Here is a 22480-nt window from a genome sequence, read left to right as displayed (position 1 = left end):
GTATGTGGCCTATAAGTCTGTCTCTTCTTTTAACTATATTTTTCCAAATGCTTCTTTCTTCATCTATTTGCCGCAATACCTCTTCATTTGTCACTTTATCCACCCATCTGATTTTTAACATTCTCCTATAGCACCACATTTCAAAAGCTTCTAATCTTTTCTTCTCAGATACTCCGATTAATTCCTACTACATCCACATTTATCCTATCCATTTCCCTTTTTAAATTTTCTAGCCTGCCAACCTTTTTTAAACTTCTAACATTCCACGCTCCGACTCGTAGAATGTTATTTTTTAATTTTCTGGTGACCCCTTCCTTAGTAGTCCCCACCCGGAAATCCGAACGGGGGACTAGTTTACCTCCGGAATATTTTACCAAGGAAGGCGCCTCCATCATTGCTGTATGAAAATGCAGAGAGCCACATTTTCTTGGAAAAAAAGCAGCTGTAGTTTTCCATTGCTTTCAGCTGCGCAGTACTCAGAATACTGAGTGATGTTGATATGGCCGTTTAAGTCGTCCTGACTCACGCCCCTAACAACTACTGAAAGAGCTGCTGCCCTCTTTCAGGAATCATTCCTTAGTCTGGCTCTCAACAGATACCTCTCCGATATGGTTGCACCTTCGGTCCAGCTACTCTGTATCACTGAGCACTCAAGCCCCCTCACCAACGGCAAGGTCTCTTGATTCATAGAGGAGGTGGGAAATTGTATGAAAAGGAAACGTTTATTGGTGTATGCAATGGAGGGTTTGTTAAATGGAAAAAAGGAAAAGGAAAAAAGTTTCAATTGCTGGATGGGGTTAGGAAAAACGGAAAATACGAAAAGACAAAAAAAATTGGCGCAAGATGGAATAAAGTGAAAAATTATCACGACAATATCTGCCCTAATACAAGAAGGAACGAATAAATTCATTCATACGCTATTCTTGTATTACTAAAGAAATTCATGTTTACTAATGAAATATCAAAGTAAAAAAAAATTATTTTTTAAAATAGAAACTTTTTACTTTAAAATTTGCGTTTTTCTAAGTCAAATTTTCCTACTAATTAAATGATTCCATAGGATTAGTATGTCACTTTGGTTATTTATTTGGGGAATTTGGTTTTTCAGTGGAGGGGGGATTAGTAGTAAGCCTAATTTTCTTTGCTTTTTTTTTTCATTAGTTGTCATTTTGCTTGATGTTATGAACAGTTGCATAAAATGTGATGACAAAAAAAAAGATTCAGTTCAATATATCAGATTGTGTTTTGGTTTTACAACCGAAGATATTTTTCGGTTCTAAACCTAAATAAAACCAAAACATAATCTGATGTATTTTTTGTGCTTTTTTAAAAACTAAAAATCCCTTGTATAAGTTTTCTGAAAAAAGATCACAATTTGTCTGCATTTATATAGACTTCAGTAAAGTTATTTTTTACGAGTTATTTTAAAATAAAACTTCATTAGAATCGTATCGATCAAATAAAAATTGTTTTATAAATGCAATACGAATAATTTCAACATACCGTATGGTTTTTAAATTCGTGCTATTATAATATATTTTTAGTTTCCATGACATTCATAACATTATAATAAAAACGATGAAAAATATATAATTATAGTAATTATATATATTTAATTATAGTAATTACATTTCAGTAACGTATAATAAAAGTTAAACTACATTTATTAAAAGTAAAAGTTATACCGTTAATGTTATTGTAGCTTTTTTAATCCTTTAACCAAGTAAAAATTTAATTGCTTTTTATGTCGCAATAAAACATATTTATTACGTTGAAGGTTTTTTCATACCAAATATGTTCATCATATGCGGTATAAAAACCAAATACGTTGAACTAAATATGTTAACCGTAAGTTCATACCTGATACGTTACGGATATTAATCGATTTTATACGTGATCTTAAATGTTATTCCTCTATTCTTTATAGAAATAGAGAAATAAATTTTACTAGCTTATTGGGGAAAACATTAAATATTAAGAAATCACTATGATTTTACGAAACCATAAAAGTTATAAATTTACGAAAAAATATAAATTTGGATTGGATTTAGTTAGAAACAAGGGAGGTGAATTAAATTAATAATAACCTTTTTACTTAGAAACTGATGGATTAATTGGAAATGAATTTATCTGCTTAATAATTTTAGTTAAAATAAACACGACTGTTTTTAAATATCGTAGATCAAGCATAACCATTTGTTTAGAATCTACCGAGATATATTGAAGCATATTTCAATTAGATATAAAACTGGAAACAGACTTATTTGACGTATGAATGTTTATCGCTTGATCACCCTCGATCTGTTTCTGTGTATCTTACTATTAAATAAATAATCTTAATTTGAAGCATGATAGCCAACATTATTTTATATCGTAAAGCATGCGCGCGCCCCCCTCACAAAACACACACACACGGACCACACCACACCACACACCTTGTAGAGCTGTTTCTTTAAACTTGGACTTTTATTGCTGTTGGGAAAGATTGTACAAGAATATAAAAACTATTTCTTATTACTCGTAATAAAACTTTGAAAAGAGTAAGAATAAGCGAGGTGGGGTGGTGGGCCCCCATCCTGAACTTTTGTGTTTTTGGATATTAATTATTTAAATGTTTTTGCAAAAATGTAAACTAATGAGAATGAATGTATATTTTTAAATCCTGTGTAAAATTATTTGTAGTAAATCTAAACCATCTGTTTCAATAAATTTTTCAAAATCTATGAATTTTGTTATTTTTATTGTAGTTATTAACACATAATGTTTCAGTGAATCAGATAATTTTGAAAAGTTTAAAAATACGAGAAAAAAATTTATTTATAAAAACACTTCAACTACATTGATAAAATCGTTTTCTTAAATATTATATTTCTTTAGGTAACAACAATTTTGTTACAGGCATTTGTAACAAATTTAATTGTAAATGTAAATCTGCTGTGTTCCCTTGTCCCTTGTTACTCTTTTACAGCATTTCCATAGAATTCGGGTAATTTCTAGTTGTATTCAACGTTCCAATTACTGAATTATGAGGATTGTTAATTCATTAAATACATGAGTTTCAAATACTTAGAGAAGAAAAATAGGTAATTCTGATACTATTGATATCATCAAAACTTTCTTATAAATGTATTTGTCTTTTTAAACAATCGTTTAAAAACAATTAGATATACATATTGTAGCCGTATTTAGCAAAAAAATGCTTAATACAATACTATTTTTGTTGTCTTCAGCTTGATCATAAAACAAAAGTAAATAAGTGTAAAAAAAAGAAATCATTCTTTTACATTCCTTACATTAATGTACAATTGTAAATAAAAAATCCTTTTTTGTATTTTTTTTCTTTTTTTTACAAAATTGATGATACATACATCCAGGTTACATATTGACATTTCAGAACATTTTTGATGACAAATTGAACATTAACAGATTATTAATTATAAGTTAACTAGCCGGTCAGGAGCTCTGTCACTTTGACGCGCCAGTGTTCATTAAACTCTTGCTTGTGAGAGTAATAATGATAAACAAAAATTTTAAAGCCTGTTAAATTTATAAAAAAATGTAAGCCTTTTGTAATTTCTTCAGAGCAACAATTTAGTCAGTACAGCATCCGAAATTTTGAAGTTATGTTAACTATTCTATTAGGTGCGTTATATATAAAATATGATAAAGATACAGAAGTATGAGCGATTGCACATGAGAATATAAATTTTTTTTAAACTAAACATCAAAAATTCCTCATACATAATGATTACAAAAGAAAAAGCTAAAGTTCATATGAAATAGTTTGAAGTTCAACAATTTTAGGATGGGTACAAATACGACAAAATACTGTACACAACACATAATGAGAAACAACCTATTTTCATTCATATTCCATTTAATACAAAACCAACATTTGGTATTATGATTTTTTTTCAACACAAAAAAATAACTGGTAACCGTAATTTCTTCCCTTCGCGTTAAACATCTTCCGCTGTTTATATAACTGAAGTTTTGTTTTTGTATTGTGCACAATAAATTTTCTATTTTGTATAACTTTGAAACATAATTAGCCCGTTTTGTTTGTTAACTTATATTTTCTATTTTGCTGTCTATTTGATCCCTCAGTTATGAATGTTTGAACTGATTTTTTGCGTAACATAACAAGATAACTATATATATATATATATATATATATATATATGTTAGAATCTTAAAGGAAACTGCAAACGGAAGATATTTTTATTTATTCTAATTGAAGATTCTCGTTAACAATGGTTACACTTTTGTCACTTCCGAGTCATTATTTTTATGGTTAGATTACCTAACGTGGGTAGAGCCTTTACAGGTCACCAGTACAGATTGTTTTCTTTAAAATGAAATATTTGTATCTTTCAAATTTGTATGTATTTAATTTTTCCATAGATAGTAAGGTGATTTTTGGTTTCTCCCTCTCCACCGCAAACGTTTGCTAGTTTTTCACCGGGAAATAAATCAAAATAGCAGAAAACATTGATATTAAAAATAACTAGATGGAGAAATAACCAAATAACCTGATCGATAAAACTATTTATATTACCATTTTTATAACCATTATATTTATTTTATAAATTTAATCTAACCAAGTTGAACCTACGCTCGCTTCGCTCTCCAACCTTTACTAATTAATAGTAATATTTTGAGTATTTAAATAATAAATTCAGTAATTATTGCAATTTTTTATCATTTAAATAATCAAAACATTTACCGATAATTAGTAGTAGAGTTTAGCGAGGGGAGTGAGAATAGGTTAAGTTTAGTTAGATTACATTTATAATTTATACCTATAATTATAAGCAATAATGCTTATATTTGTAATGTGTAAAATATGTTAATAAGGAGAATGTTTAAAATGACCGGTGTAAAATAGCGTGTTAGTGTGTTATTGGGTTATTTCTCCAACCTGGTTATTGTTAATATCAATTTTCATGCTATTTTGAGTTTTTTCAGGTGAAAAACTTGTAAAATTTTTTGGGGGATAGAAACGAAAAAGTACCGTTAGTAGATAAAGAGTTCGGTAATTTATTCATGAAGTTTCAACATTTTTTTACTTTCCTGTCATCATATGCTGCAAGAAGGAAAGACGGTAATCAATGAAAAATGGAGTATGAGTTTCTTTTCATTTATCGTCTGCATCTCCCGAATGGATAGATGACTTCTTTAGTGTTAGTTTTCTTAAAATTTTGCCAATATAACCCCATTTTATATTAAGCTCTGTACATGCGTATATGCGTATACATTTAAAAAAAATATGAATAAAGTGCTCATGATAAAGTGCTTGAAGATAATGCGTTTTTAGAAAGCGTAGTCTTCTCTGACAAAGCTACTTTCCATGTTTCTGGTCACGTTAACCACCATAATTGTCGAATTTGTACTAGCAAAAACTCTCATGCCGTTCGACAAACACAAAGTGTTACCCCGAAAATGAACGTCTGGTAGCGTTGACTTTTTATAAAGTGATCGGACAATTCTTACCCCAGCCAGTTATTTAGACTTGTTACATGAGTATGCAGTATGCAGTATGCCACAAATACAACATCGGCTACCCGACGTTTACTTCCAACAAGATGGCGCACCATCACAGTGAGATTTACACGTTAGGGACTACCTACATGAACAATTTCCTCAATGTTTGATCGGCCGTGATGATCCTCAACGTTTCTCTGGCCGCCTCGATCTCCTGACTTGATTTCTTTCTTCAGAAGTTTGTCAAAGACAGGGTGTACGCAACGAAGGTTGTCAACATCAATAAACTAAAAAAAAGGATCGAAGGTGTAATTAATAGGATAATTCTACATATTCTTCGTAATGTGTGGCGTGAAGTTGAATGTCGTCTAGGCATTTTACGCGTCTCAAAAGGTGCCCGTGTGGAAGTTATTTGTAGTGTTGTAAATAAAACTGTTAGAAATACTTTGTTCAGCAATAAAACATGCTTGTAAGTATCAGTTGATTATTTTCTTATTAACGTTTAAAATGCTAAAAACGTGATTAGATTGGAATAATGATCAGAATTTCTTTTTAATTACTTGTACGAAGTAAAGGAAGTATTGCAATCGCGAAACATTTCGGTTTTCAGATTTCAACGGAAATATCCATTTTGACTAGTTTTGGCGTGACGTCTGTATGTACGTATATATCTCGCATAACTCAAAAACTATTAGCCGTAGAATGTTGAAATTTTGGATTTAGAAGTGTTGTAACATTTAGTTATCCACCTTCCCTTTTTATTGCAATCGACTGGACCAAGCATCCAAAAAAGCCAAAAATCCAAAACATTTGGATTTTGAGTTTTTATTCATTTAGATTATTGGGCTTTTTCTTAACTGCAGTAATAAGCCCTCATTGAGAACTTTTCAACGATATATCATAAGTGGAACTTATTTTTATTAGTTCCGGAGTTATAGCCAAATAAAATTTTAATTAATGAAATATTTGGATCTTACAAGGGGAAAAGATGTTACATCGGTTCAAATCCGATTTAAACTCCTTTTTTTTAACTTTTTGTTTTTAATTTAAATATATTGATTTATTAATAATTATTAACCTCTGATTGTAATATATATATATATATATATATATATATATATATATATATAATAATAATAATAATAATTCAATAATAATAAAAAAAAAACAAAATGAAAAAAATCAGAAGTTATTAGTGGAATAACATTTTATGTACTTTTTATTAAGTCAACAATTTTTACAGAGGTTAATAATTATTAATAAATCAATATATTTAAATTAAAAAAAGTAGTTTAAAAAATATATGTTTATGAACTCGGATTCGAACCGATGTGTCCATGTTTATGGATCCAACACGTGCTCACTTGGACCAAATAACTACTTGAGTGACGTGAAACGAAATTAATGTATTAACTAATATAAAATTCTCATACGTACACCACAAAAAATTTGATGCAATGTGGGTGTCCACCACAATGCAATTGTATAACTGTCTACTTTATTAAAGAATTGGGAGGATCGTATCTCACTTTCAAATGAAATAAGTTTAAATAAAGTGCTGCAAAAAATGTATATATAGATTTTAATAGGCGTACTAGAAAGTCATGTGGTATTCACATCAGATTTTTATACGTCTAAAATGCGCTGAATTATTTATGTCACCCTGTATATATATTTAAAAAAAAAAGTATATATATTTATATATTAAAGGTAAACTATTGTCATCCTAATAATTTTTTAGTAATAAAAAAAGTGGTTAGATTGGAATAATAAATGGAACATCTTTTTTTAATTAGGAAGGGTGTATTACCATCCTTAACACTGGTAAAGATTAGGAAATTGTTGTAATCCAATTTACATCATTTTTTGAAAAAAATATTAGTAGAAAATTCCAGATGATAGGTTTAAGCAGTCAAAAACGTTTAATGATGGGAAAATTTCTGATACTAATTAATTTTAAAAAAGCTTAAGAGTAGACTTTTTTTTTTATGAAATAATTTTAATTTTCGATTTTACACTTAATCTCTTAATGGGTCATTTTGGTTAGTCTTGATAGAATTAATTTTTTTTTGTTTTTTTGTATGTGTCAAAAATTGTGCGTGGACTTATTTAAATGTAATGAAATAAGGGATCTTCCCTGGTTTTAGTTATACTTGAGTGTTATTCCAGCCCAGGGGAGTGGTGGGAAAAAAGTAAAAATAAAAAATAAATAAAATAAGGGATGAGAATCTTAATATTTTATATTCGGGGTGGCGACTGAATAGTAGTTAAAATACTAGTTTACAAGGATTTAGATTGGTGGTAGTTAATAAATGAACACGTACTGCCTTTTGTTCCAATTAATATATTTTTTCTTTTAAATTACTATATTAAAAATATTAACGATATTATTAGTGTAATTATTGATAACGTTAAGAAGTTATTAATAATCGGATTGCCCTTTATGTAGTTTTTTAATCGGTTTTTGTTGTTATATTGTATGTATATGTGTGCGCGCGCATGTTGGTATGAAAATTGGCACCCCTGTGTAACAATGTTGTTTTTTCTTTGCGGGTGTACATTGAATAAATACATTGCAACGTTCGATATATTTTATTTATATATTGAAAGGAATTGAAGTCATTGTTATAATGGGTAAACGTCAATACTGATATAGAATTGCCTTTTGTAATAGACAGTTTGTTAAAATGTAACAAAAAATATTTTGTTAAGAGAAACAATCTGTTTTTTATTAACTTTATTTTGACTACCACCGCACCGTATTGATTTCAATTGAAATTGGTTATTATTTATACTCATGTGTGTGCGCGTGCGTATGTATATTTACAAGGATATTACAACGTGGCATGAAACCAAGTCTCCATAGTCATCCTCAAGAATAACAGACATCCTATGCTAGGCTCACTAGGAAAAATGAAGAATGGAATGATTTCCCCGTTGACTCTCTCTCTTTTTCCTGTTTAGCCTCCGGAATCACCGTAAGGTATTACTTCAAAGATGAATGAGGATGATGTGTATGAATGTAAATGAAATTTAATGTTGTACAGTCCCAGTTCGACCATTCCTGAGATGTATGGTTAATTGAAACCCGTCCATCAAAGATCACTGGTATCTACGATCCGTATAAAATTAACTGCCTTTACTAGAATTTGAACCTTAGAACTCTCGACTTCAAAATTAGTTGATTTTCGATGACAGAGTTCACCGCTGGACCCATCTGGTGGGAAAATCTTATTGTAATCCAGTTGACGTTTAACCTTACACCTCATAATTTCACTCTGTTAATCATATAGGCTTGCTGACCGTTATTCTTACAAAAACATTTTGTGTAGTGACGGTTAGAAATATTTTAAAAGTAGTCATAGCTATTCTTAAGACGCGAATCAGATAAAGTATTAATTAATGGATTCCGGACTGTCGAGAAACAATAAAATATATAGAAAGGTTACCTCTAGGAAAATAGATGGTCCGTCAATTTTTATAAATATTTGTATAGTACGAGTAATTACAACTAAAAATTACTAAAGAAAGCGTTCAAAATAAACTGAGTTTTTTAAAATAAAATTTAAAATAATTTTTTTGAATTTTTTTTCAACGCCGCCTGCCTACAAGACTTAGGTACATGTTCTTGTACATAACCTGTTTCAACTAGTTTAATTACCGGTTCTTCTACAATTACACGGTGGCTCTCTATGTATCATCAGTTTTCATATATTACAAATAATGGAACCGTTTTGTTAAAATTTCGGATAAATATTCCTCACTGAAATTTTTCACGAGTGTGCTTACTTTAATCTTGATCCGTTGAAATCTTTTCCCAACTGAGTTCTCAAGGTCTAAATTAGAGAAAGAAAAGAAAAAAAAATGCGAAAAGGTGTCCCTTCGAAATTTCAAGGAATATTTTTATAAAAATACTTTTCCTATTTTATTTTGCAAATAACCGTTTAATTTTTTATAATGCATAGTTAATGAAATGACTACTAATTATGAAAAATGGTAAATTCTAACCTAGAGTAAAACGTAGTAAACGAGTAAACGAGTAAATTTGTTTTTCTACTAGAAGGAAGTGAAAAGTGATTTAAATGTTATATTAGGACATTACTTAAATTCAGTCATATTTAATATCAATTAATTTTGAAAATTTCATTTTCCAGCATACGTTATATATTAACAAACACTCATATTTAGGTAAGAGGTTAGTTTGCTTTTCAAAAAAGTATAATTTTAATCTCAATTTAAATATACCAAATAATGATATTTGAAAAGTTTAGAAAGGGTATTATGTTACAAAAATTAAGTGTAACAAGGCGTTGGATTTGTATACAGTAAAAAAATCGCTCTTCTGCACAGAGCTGCTAATTACTACACGGCAACGTAAGTCTGATTTTTAGATTTAAAAAAAAAGCCAAGCTAATTTGTGTAATAAATGATATATAAAATTTTGACGAATAAAAAGATAGGGAAAGTTGTGTTTACCAGAGCAATTGTTTCAAGTACATTGTTGAATGTAATATATAGGCAATAGGTAATATATAGGTAAAGATTCCTACTTTTCCTTTATTATAGTTGCAATTTCAGTCAGTAGTTATAAAAAAAATTATTATCGAAAAGTGAATTTCATTTACAAATGTTTCACGAAATTTTCTATTTAAAAAATTATAGTAAATTTTAAGATGTACGACAGAAATGTTAAACTTTCTGTAAAACATTATTTTATTAGCTGTACGCATTTGTATCTTTTACTAACTTCTAATTGCTCGGTTTTGTAACAGGAAGCAGTTTCAGATTTTCCTGTCACGTACTTTAAAAGAACTGTAAGCGTAGTTATTATAATTAGGTCTTCGGTCTTGTTTAGTGTTGAAGGCAATTATGTATTGTTAATAGAACCCTGTACATTAAGTTTTATATTATTAATATACATTAATTACTTAATATTAAATAAAATATCCAAAATTCCCCTGATTTCTAATGCAGCTTTGATAATTCAAAGCCCTTAGGCTGGTATATCATTTTGTAAGTATTTGAATTTACCTATAGCTTTTTTTTATCTGTGGATCCGTCGCGTCAGCTTGTATTTTTTTTTAGAATTTAGCTCAATAGAATGTTAAGTTAAATATTATCGAGAAGTCCATAAAGTTTAATATAACTGATGCGGATTATTATATCTAAGGTCTGTACAACAGATTCTTGCCTCGAAATTCCCAGTGTCCTAACATTTTAATTTTTCTTGTAGGATAGTAAATCAATCGACAGTAACTAATAGGTAAATTTGAAGAAACTAGTTTTATATTTTTTATTTATTTTTCTATTTTTGCTTGATGATATCGCCACGTAAGCTTAAAACTTGCGCGTGGGATATGGAAATGAAATTTTGTAACCTATGGAAACTACAATGCCTAACCGTGATTCGAACCCGAGACCTCCGGATGAAAGGCCGAGACGCTCTATCATTTCGCTACGGAGGTCTTAAAGAAGAAAACTGAACTAAATAGCGCAATTTTTTTGTATTTTTTGTTGCAGATTCGCGTGCTGTTACGTGTATATAACTAAAATTGAAACCGGTAAATTAATATTTATTGATGTGTAGGTAATTATTAATTAAATAGTAAATATAGATCTCACAATTCTTAAGAAGTTAATTCCATGCTTAAGTTATTTGTTGTGGATTGTAATGAAGTACGGTTGTCATGACAACTATTGGTGCAACCTACTTACTGCAAGATTTGCTTCAAAATCAACATTATGTTAATTTATTCTGCATAATTGATTACCGTACAGTATGATTTGACGGTATTCTCTCATATACGTACATTAAGGTAAATTTATTGGTAAGAGATATGTGTCTAGATTGACATGTCATTTCTATTAATCAAATCACACTGATCTTTCTATTATAATGTACCATGTTAATCACTCTGTTGAAATATAATTACCGATAATGGTAAAGTAAAGCGTACTTATATCGAGTAACGTTTTATACATTATTTCAATAATATATAAATTACTTCATAAAGATTGTTTAAAAAAATTTACTTAGTTTCTGTTTGACGAGGACAATATAAACTTTCACTTCATTTGGGTATTTCATCACACGTTTTCGAGGATGAAGTTTGTTTAGGAATCTGTTTTTATTCATTTCTAAAGAAAAGGGACAGTTGCCTAGCGTATTTTTAAGCCGGGTAACAATAAACTTTTGTTAAATAATTAGACGTTACCGTCCTGGATAAAATTCCCTGATTTTTAATGAGCATGTATACAGGTTAGGCTTCCGCCGCCTAAAAAGGACTCTATGATAACCTCTAGGGTCGTTCATTCTATACCGCAGTTCAGTTTTTCGGTAGGTAGTCTTTCGAATTTGCCATGAAAAACTTTGCAAAGATATTAGCAGGAAATTTATGAAAAATGAGAAAAAATATTTAGACAGGGTATGATGTTTTAAGATTGTTGTTTAAGAGTGGAAATTTGAGTGTTGGAAAATTCTTACTAGAATTTAAGTTATTGGAATGGAATTTTTTTAGCTGTAAAAGGGTTTAGGTAAGGACAAGAAAGTACTAAGTAATTTTTCGTATTTCTGATAAAAACTACTTTAGATTTGTACTTAGGAAACTATTTTTGTAAAGATTATAAACATGTATAATTTAGGTGGCATTTATATCTATGTTTAATGACACCTAGTACCGTACCAATTCGATTAAGTTGTAACCACCTACGTGTCAAAAGACACTGAAGAACACCTAAAAAAAACGTTCTGATTTTTTTGAAATTGGCATAAAGCCTAATTTATTGTAAGTTGTAGAAAAATTTACTAATTCATAACCACGAAATCCAGATTTATTGGCAGATAAGCTTGGACCTTGTTCAAATTGTAATGGGATTTTGTAGCGTATAAAAAATGCCATGCCTGACCGGGATTCGAACCTTGGATCTCTGGCTGAAAGGCCGAGACGTTACCATTCCGCCACGGAAATGGGAATAAGTGTTTGGCATTTACTAATACTTCGGCCGATCAATCCTGTTCAGCAAGGATTTGAAATAAATACATAATTACATAATTGTGAGGCTCAGGTACACTGGTGTATTCAGTATTTTTGAAGAGGTAAGAAAGAGGTGACTAGTAAAAGTCGTAAAAAAGAGAAATCAATTAGGTTAACAACATTTATGCATGAAATTAAAAGTAATTATGAATTATTAAAAGACGGCTTAAAAAGAAATTGTGCTGAAATATTTTTAGTAAATTAAAAATTCATAAAATCAAAATTAGGTGTTGTTTTTTTCTGAATTTTAGTTCGACCTTTATTAAGTTATCGATAATTGTTATAAACAGCAAATATTCATCACTAAGAAGATTCAGATGTTAAATGTAACATAATTGTTCTTTTTTTTTATCATATGAGTTATTTGGTTAGTTCCTTCATCTAGGGTACAAGCCTGAATGATCAGATATTATACTCGTATAATTCTAATTTGAAGTTATGACGTAAATTTTCTGCATCACGTAATCCATATGGACAAATATCTGTTAACCAAAATTGTGAGGCTGAAGTTTTGGATATAATTTCCTTAATTAATTTAATATCCCCGTATTGTTTTGTTTTAGTTTGTTATCTATCTGTCAAATATATTAGTTGTATAATATAATTATTACATTTATTGCAATTAAGTAATCTTTATAAAGATAGTGGTTTTTCTTTCATTTGTACGTCTAGGGTTATGCAACTTAAATAAATCGATGTACGGCATAATCGTTTATATATATATTTTTAAGTTTGATTATGTTGATGGTGTGTAATTAATGCTACATTAGTTATTTTTTTCCATTCAAGTAATTATTATTATTACTTTGATATTAAATTCTACGTAAATAAAGAATATTATTGAAAACTAAAACTTTCTGTTTCCCAATTTTTGTGTATTCTCTGATACCTAATTATTATTTATCCCTGTAACCTAACCTATTTATTTTACGTGATTTCACCGAATTTATTTTATATTGTATAAATACGAGGGATTTTTGAGCCTTGTTATTTAGAAATGTTTTAACCCCGGTTTGAAGTTTTGTACAGTCATGGAGTAGGAAATAAAGTCTCCGAATTGTTCCGTAGCTCCATTAAATCACAAAAATTATATAGAGGAAAAATTATCATTTTTCACGGGTTTCCATCTGTAACTCGGAGAAAACTTTAAAGGAGGAATCAATCACGTTTAGAGAAAGATAATGCGTTGTAATAGAGATGTTCTAACCCGAACAGTGAACATTCCTAGCAGAAATAATCATTTATACTCGTATACCGCTCTGGGATATCGGTGTCCTTTCTGTCCATAATCCTTGAAAAGGAAACCAGTCTATTTAATGATCAACGATTTTTCATATCTGATTAAACAGTTGTACAATAGATAGCTTAAGATTCAGGTACCAAAAAATGTCCTTAAAATAGGTCCTTACTTATTTCAGGAAATCCTTTCCTAATCTCCAAAATTGGTTATAGTTTGGAAGTATCCGGCTGGAGAGTTATTTTGTAATCCAATTTGTATTTATTTTACCAGTTGATGCAGTTTATTATTAATAAATGATGTAGCAATGATTAATCAATAAAATTTTTCTAAGTTGTAATTAGATGTTAATAATTACTTTTGTTTGTATTAAGATTATTAACGCAAAATTTAATAACCTAATTGATCTTTATTATTTCTTTAACAAGCTAATCCAATTTATATATGTATTTTCTGTTATCAAGTTCTCTAGTAGGGTTGTATCACAAATTTTTTTTTAATGGCTATTTTTTTTTTCTTTCTTTTTACTAATTTAACTTTTTTAATTAATTTTTCTACGTCAATCTGTTTTTTATGGTTATTATCTTTTATTCTCAAAATATTTTATTTTTATCCTATATTATGTATATGACATATATTTTTATCGTTTTGTTGCCAGATTAGTTTTTACTCTCTATACTAGTATATTTTTATTGTCTTGTTCAACGTTTTCTCTCCAATAAAAAAGGATGGTGCGTTGGTTTATTGTATGTTCTCACATTTTTATTTTGAATGAAGCGCTACCATCTAGCGTAAAAAATTGAACAGCTGTGTAATAAATTGTGTACTATAAACAGTACGTTGTTTACATTAACATTTATTATACTTATTATTTTTTTACATTTTATTAAAAACAGATTATTGTAGATATAATTTTTTTTGAAATTCTATAGAAATAAATAAGTATAGAAGCACCATGCTTCTTGATACAAACTATATATATATATATATATTAATCCCCTTTTAATTCATTATATTTCTGTCACCATGGTAACAGAAATATAATTAAGTAAAATTATTATTATTTTTTTCTTTAACTAATATCTGTAAAATACATTCTCACAAACATGAGGAACACGAACGCGTCGAGGGTCCTGACCGTTTGACTAGACCGTCGGACGAGCGAAGCGAGCCCTGACCGGCTAGTATAGGAATAATAATTCTGAAAAACTTATTTTATTTGCGTAGTAACTTATACGATTGCGATCTGTTTTGGATTCTATCATCCCTCTTATGATTCCATCTGCGTTTTATACACAATAGGAGGTAGCATTACTGGGGTGATTTCTTTGGTGAAAGCACTCCAGTAATGCAGCCCCAGCAAGAAGACGGCAAGGAAGGATAGGCCGTCGGGTCCTGATTCATTTCAGATGTATACAATCACAAGTAATGATTGGTGTATTACCCTAGATAAAAGCATTCATATAGTGTAATTGACATATTTTTATCAAGTTATCATTTTAATAAGCTAGATTAAAACTGGTTGGAGTTTTTATTTATAACGTAAATAATTTTCATCTGTATTTAATGTTTTCTATTGATTATTATTAGTTGTTAGCTATTGTGTAGTGTCAAATTAATTTTATGTTGTAGGTTTCTTACATTTGATTTTTAGCTAATACGTTGTACCCACTAATCGCTTGTTATTCAGTAGGATACGACTTTTTTTTGTTTAACCTCCGGGATCACCGTTAGGTATTGCTTCAGAGGATGAGATGAATGACAATTTTTGTAGCGCGTGAAAATGCCATGCCTGACCGGGATACGAATTGAAAGGGGTAAAACAAACTGGCAATTTACTCATAATTTTTGACTTGTTTTAACTCAACGTTGGTTACAGTTGTACTACTTTCACAATTGCTTATGGTTTCATCGATGACGTTAATGGGTATAATAATCTGTAATAATTGTTACATTTCTTCAAGTATTTGTTAAATTGTAAGTATTTTAGTTAGACATAAACGATTAAAGTGGGGATTAATTTTGAATACATGCTATTCTATATCAGTTATTTTTTAGTTGTTTTCTATTTTCATATTTTTTTGGGAATGACCATTAGAAAAATAAAAAATCATAAAAGCCTTTGTATTCAAGTATGTCGAAAAGTAGGTCGGTCGATAAAATTCGAGTTTAAAAGGTATTTGTTTTTGCAACAACCAGAACTAGGTTTTGGATCATTGTAAAAACATGTAGGGTTACTTAACCCTACATGGGATTTTAGAAGGTAAAAGCTATCGAGGTAGACCAAAATTCGACTGTTAATTAAAAATTTAGAATTACAAGTTATGTTGAGATAAAAATATTACAGTAGTATAGAAAGGAATAAATAAATGCATCGAATCAAATGAGCAATTACGGCACCAAAAATTCCTCTGTCTATTGTTTGTTCATATATGTATTTCAAATGTAGAAAAATTGTAAAAGATTTTTAGTTAGAAGAGACTCAAACATTATAAAAAATATATTTTTTTTTACCAATACTAATACTTTTACTAAAGTTAATTTAGAAGAAATAATTAAATAACACTTAATTTTAGTAAAGTAATAACTGATTTATTGAATAATTATCATGATTTCTACATTGAGTTCCACATTTATATTTAAGTATGGTAAATTAGATTTATGAAATGAGTAGTGGAAATTGTCGAGCCCTAGCTGAGATTTAACTTTAGCTGAGATTTTAAATTCCGATATCAGCTGTTTTAAAAACACTATAATTGTTCTGCTTAAATTTTATTGTTATCATAAACTACTATTTTTAATTTCTTACAGAGTGATCATAAAATAGCCAACTTTTTTGTTGAATCCTCTTCTACCTTCATTCTTAAGTATCGTAAAATAAATAAAACAATTTTTTTTATAAATATTCTATACATGTATTATATAATGTAAATTTAAATTAAATTTTTAATTAATGAATTATTAAACCATGCATTAATAATTAGTGCGTCAGCTTTTGTTAGTATTTAAAAGGATATCAAAGTTATCGATTTTATACAACATTGTGATTATTGTTCTGGAAGAATGATTCCAGTCGATGTTGTTTCTTGTTATTTCTCTCGCCTTCTTTAGAACGAAGGGATTTAAAACCTTATAATTCCTTTTAAAATTCATTTACCCATATCTACCTTAAAACCACGTGAATTAAAGATGGCCGCTGTGATAAAATTATTTTTAGAAAAATGGGTTAAGTAGTTTGAGCAATGATTGAATTAAAAAAAAAAACCAATTAAATGAACATATTATTGATATTTTACAAAAATAAAATAATCTTACGTGACGGATCTCAGAGTGCCATAGCCGCATCTCCTCCTCCCGCATCGCCAAGACCGGAGTCCTTTTCGGCGTTGGAGTTCTTACTTTTCCTTTTGAATCTCATCCTGGCGTCGTCACCGACTTCTACTGTTCGCTGGCACAATATGAGCGTCAAACAGGATACGACAAACAGTATGGAAGGCACAAGTGATGCTACAAGGAATTCGCGGTAAGTAGTTTCCAAATTGAACCTCGCCACGACCACATCGGTATTTATTTCGGCGTAGAAACACGGAAATCTTGCCCTCGCATTATGATCGGTACCGTCTTTACCGTATTCGCGAAGGAATTCTTTGCATTCGTCACGCAACGTGTTAACACAACCTTCTAGATTTATTAATAATTTCGATTCGTTTGCGATTAATAAATCTAGTTCCGGCGGAGCTATTTTACGTTCTTCGTCCAAAAGATGCGTGTTGGTCACGCTTAAATAACTCAAGTACGTGAAGTTGGTTAGATCGCTCAATAGGTTTTTCTCTAACAACGTTCCGTTGATACAATCTGTCGCTTGAACCCCCAACGATGTATTTTCTATGTTGTAACAGCTCGTCATCAATATGTTGTCTTCGCTTTCGTTCCATATCTCCTGCTCTGTCCCGAACACTAAAGCTCTTTGACACTGCGATAAATACACTCTATCACCGCTCAGTAGTATCGTATTTTTATTTCTCGTCGGTATATCGACGCACCTACGGTCGCAATTGTACGGCGTTCTTATTTTTTCACACGTCCCTCTGTTACAATTTTGTAATCCGTCTATATCGATACAGTTTATTTTACCGCGTCTTCCGCTACACTTTAACGGGGGATCCGTATCTTTGAATACGCATTCGAAGGCGTCTGTTATATTTATACACATTCCTTGCGTGCAGTTAAACGTACCGGTCAAATTACGGCACTCGTCCGCTATGCAACGTGATTTTTTCGCGTTTTCTTGATCTATACCGTAACACGTTTTATTCGCGCTGTTCGTACAATTCGCTAACAATAAACTGCTACCGTTTTGCCTCAAGTTAACGTATATCTGTATACATGCACCCGATGTTTTACTCAGACACCATTCTCCGCACGAACCCCAGTCGCAGTTATCCTTATTAACGGCTCGTGTCGTCGTACACATAGCCGGTGTTTCCGAAATACCCGATTTAAAAGCTCTTAAACTCGGCATGTATATCGCAACGGTTAAATAAACCAACGCTACACTGCTCAACACCGCGGTCATTTGACACATACATATCGTTCCACATATTTTCGTGTCTTGCGGCGGAATTATTAATTCCTCCGGCGGTGTCGGCTTTTTACCCATTTTTGTTTATATGAAATTTATTATTTACCCCGTTATTTATATATTTATTTTTCGTTTAATTAAACGCGTGTTAAATCCCGGTTTTATTCCTCGAACGGTTATTCATTAAAATTTATTTTTATAATTTAATAGCGCCGCGTAATTTATATTTATACATATTTATGCGTACATTTATGTATATTTTATAATAATCATTATATTTATAAATAATGTTCGTTACGCGGTATGTATGTATGTGCCTAGTTCACATCTCGCGACAACAATCCACACTGAATGAGCAAAAACGGCTACCACCGACAGTACTGCCAACTTAATAATGTTAACCTCCTGCGCCGCGACAGACGGGCGCTACACTACCCCACTACTCCCTTCCTTACCACCCTTCTTTCATTTCATTTTGAACATTCATTCCCACCCTCAACCTCTTTACCCACCAATCTATAACCCCCTAATTTATAATAAAAAAAAATCTCGTATTCTATTTAAAAACATACTGCACCATTATTATATCGTGTATTTTTTGTATGTGTGTTTGTATACGTTAATGTAATGTTTTTATTGGAATATAGAATTGATTGTATTTACATAATTTTTATATTGCTTAGTGTCGACGTTGATACTTTTAATGTTTCCTTTTTTATTGTTTTTCTTTTAACGTTGTTATTCAATTTTCTTCGATATTCTTCATATGTTGATTATAAAATAAAAATTTTTATTTTTTATTTATTAGAATTATAATTTTAGAAAAAAAGAAAAATCTTAACTTTTATTTTTGTAAATGTTTTTTTTTACCATTATTGTAATCATTTCTACTTACAGATTGGATCTATTGAATTTGTTTAATATGGAAATATACTGTTTATATACTTTTATTTTGAAAGTCTCAGACATATATGCTTCTACATTAATGCAACATATATAATAAAATTATCATTTAACAAAAATACTATTTCAGGATTTTTATAAATTTTTAACTATTCTTATTCTAATTCTAACTTTATACTCTGTTACTAAAATCAAACTTTTAAAAATATTACTTCTTTATTTATATTCAGACTGGTTATTATTATTATTTATTATTTTAATAAAATAAAGTTTTTATGAATATTATTATATAATATTTTTATTAATTGATGGGTAGGATATGAATTGTTTTAATGACAAATAATCAAAATTTGTATTTTTAAAATTTTTTAATATTTTTCTTTAAATAAAATGACATATAACGTATTTTAGACGATGATGAAATTCATAAACGGTACATTATAATGAACAAGAAATTTCTATCTAAAGAGAATTCTATTTTAAATCTTTATATAATTTTAGTTGTAAACCCTCTGAATATTTACAGTATTATATTTTATTATTTACTTTGTATATCTGTATATAATGGGTGTGTGCATTCATCTAGATTTATAATTCATTAAAAATATTTTAAGCTATATTTTTAGAATTTAAAATTTTCTTATTTTGTAGTTTTTTTATTAATTTATCGTTAATTTTAACTGTAATAAAATATGTTCAATGTAATAATTGCTCTTCTATAGTTTTGTTTTGTAATTATTACAGATGAGAATTATGTTAAATTATCTTTTTATGAATTGTAAAGTAACATTACGAGTATGTTCAAAAATCGTTAACAAATATGTTACTTAAAACTTAAAAATAGATGGGTCTTTTGATTGTTAAATAATCATCATCAGTAGACACTGAGCAAGTAGCATATAAAAAATAATAGATAAAAAAGATGGCAATAGAAGGAAAAATAATATTATTACTGATTACCGTTTAACCTTGTCATATATTTATTACATTTATTTCATTATGTACACTTATTCATAATTTCTACTGATGATGATTGTTTTATTAACGAAATATCCATCTAATTTTAGATTTTAAGTAAAATTTTTGTAAACGATTTTTGTAATTAATCTTGTTTTCTAACATGTTTATAATAAAAAATCAGTTTAAAAAAAATATTAACTTAATTAAAAACATTATTTAGTTATAATATTTGTAAACGGTAGTACTAATATATTACTTCCAAATTTGTATTATGCGTTTTATAAACGTTTAACTTTGCGTGTCTGTGGATGCTGTATCATTTAATTTTCTCCAACTTTGTTTAGGAATTTAATTCTTTAAATGTTTCAATGAAGCTTAAAAGATATTTTTACATTGTTTATTCAGTTAACAATTTTTTTAAATCTTTAAGATTCTATTTTTTTCCGTTTCATAATTAAATTATATTCAAGTATAAATGTTTGAATGATTCCAATGTTTTATAAAAAAATGTTTAAATTATCTTTTCTTGTGAAAAAAAATCGAATTCATTTGATTAATTGGTTTTAGGTATGATTTAATATTTCGTCGTAATCTTTTAAATCCATTGTTTTTCTTACATCTATTTAGTTTGTATTCGCTTACAAAAATTTTCCTACCTTCTATAATTTTTTCATTTAATCAATTAATTATATTTGGATGTCTTAATATTTAATATATTTTAATATTTAATATTTTTTTTCTTTTTATGCTTTAAAGGGGCGTGTGCGTTATAAAATTAAATTAACATCTGATTATTGCAGAATCCTCTTTTATAAAATCTATCTCTAATTACAAAGGTTATAAGTTATATATTTTAAACTTTATTGCTTTTTTTTATTGTATGATTGTACAATATAATTTTAGCGATTTTTATATTTTGTCCGTTTATTTGTAATTTTTTTCTTTGACTTATATAGTTTACTTTTTGATCATTAATAATCTTTACTCTTTACATTTCCTTATATTTTTCCCCCTTCTTAAGTGTTTATATTAAATCAAAATGATTATTCCGCAACGTTTTACATACTGAAATGTTTTGATGTCCAACGGTAAAATTTGTACAAAATGTAATATTTAATTGTGTTTTTAAAAAAAATAACTTTTTCATTTTATGTTATACGTACGGGTATAGTCGTAGTATAACTACTTGTAGTGTCGTTTAGTTTCAGTTCATTTTAATTACTTACGTGTTAATGTTATGTTTTTTTGTTTTTTTTTTGTTGGGTGGCAGTTTGAGTAAACCTTCGATATTATTGTTGTTATGAAAAGTCAATGTATCAACTGTGAGTTGTTAAAGGATAAATTAATTACTTCCTTATTCTCATTACAGTGATTGATAAAAAAAAAAAAACTATAACAATTTAAAAAATATATGTATGTCTCACTATATAAGGAAATACTTCATAAAGTTTTTTAAGTTATTTAATTTTTTATTATATCACGTTATTATAATGTGAAATCTCTTGTATAATCTTAACTGTAGTTCTTGTCTTGTCTTATGGGTATCCACTTTTGACCCGGTTAATGTTAAATGAACTCCTAATGATCGAATGAAATGGGTTAGGGTAATATTTAAGTGAATGTGAAGGATTTTCTTCCTTGTTTTATTGTATTTGATTCTAGGATATTGGAGCGTCACGTAGTATCTTTAATATCAGCTGACAAGTTCGTGACTACTAATTGTAATACAACAATTAAACATTTTAAACTAATAATTCCAAAAGTGAATATAATATTTTATATTAATTTTCATTTATATTTTAAAGTAATTCATAAAATGATGTTATTTTTTAAATTATTCTGTTAGTAAAAACAATATTAATCGGTTACAGGTAAATCAGCGTGAACGATTTAAATTTTATTTTTTAATGTTGGTAGTAGTTCGTCGTATAGGGTAAGTAAGGTGCTGAATAATAGTGGTTGGGGGGGGGGGGGTTATACTGTTGTATAATGTTGGCTGCTGGTGCGCTGCATGCAGGGCATTCTGGTGGGAGAGGTGGTTGTGCCTTTGCTGCGCTGCTGCTTTGCTGATCAATACACAGTTGCTGCTGGAGGTGGTGCTGAAATATAGCGCGCGCGCACACACACACACACACACACACACATCCCCTCTACTTCGTAATAGTGGCTCCCTTTTACCTAACTTTCTCTATCATTCCATCTTTCTTTTATTTCTTTCTTTATCTTATTTCTTTTTACGTCACGTTATAGGTCAGTCAATCATAACTGAATGATATTTTT

General features: G+C 29.1%; 2 protein-coding genes across 3 annotated transcripts in view; one reads left to right on the top strand and one right to left on the bottom strand.

Moving 5' to 3' along the window:
• LOC142327629 (cilia- and flagella-associated protein 298) overlaps positions 1-22480 on the top strand; it is a 467369-nt gene that overhangs the window by 184178 nt on the left and 260711 nt on the right. The gene's annotated exons all lie outside the window — the stretch shown is intronic.
• Positions 1-22480, bottom strand: part of Teh3 (tipE homolog 3 phospholipid transfer protein) — a 60708-nt gene that overhangs the window by 14312 nt on the left and 23916 nt on the right. The window contains exon 1 of one of the 2 annotated variants that reach the window (XM_075370833.1): positions 17071-18616. The exons of the other annotated variant lie outside the window; for it this stretch is intronic. Within the exon in view, the coding sequence (XP_075226948.1) occupies positions 17081-18415 (1335 nt within the window). The 5' untranslated portion in view covers positions 18416-18616 and the 3' untranslated portion in view covers positions 17071-17080. Of the gene's footprint in view, positions 1-17070; positions 18617-22480 lie in introns of those variants that run through there. 2 annotated transcript variants of the gene reach the window in all.

The sequence above is a fragment of the Lycorma delicatula genome, chromosome 7 (genome assembly GCF_047948215.1).
Source record: "Lycorma delicatula isolate Av1 chromosome 7, ASM4794821v1, whole genome shotgun sequence".
Taxonomy (NCBI): Eukaryota; Metazoa; Arthropoda; class Insecta; order Hemiptera; family Fulgoridae; genus Lycorma; species Lycorma delicatula.
The sequence above is the reverse complement of the archived record's forward strand: the minus strand, read 5'-3'. Positions and strand labels throughout refer to the sequence as shown.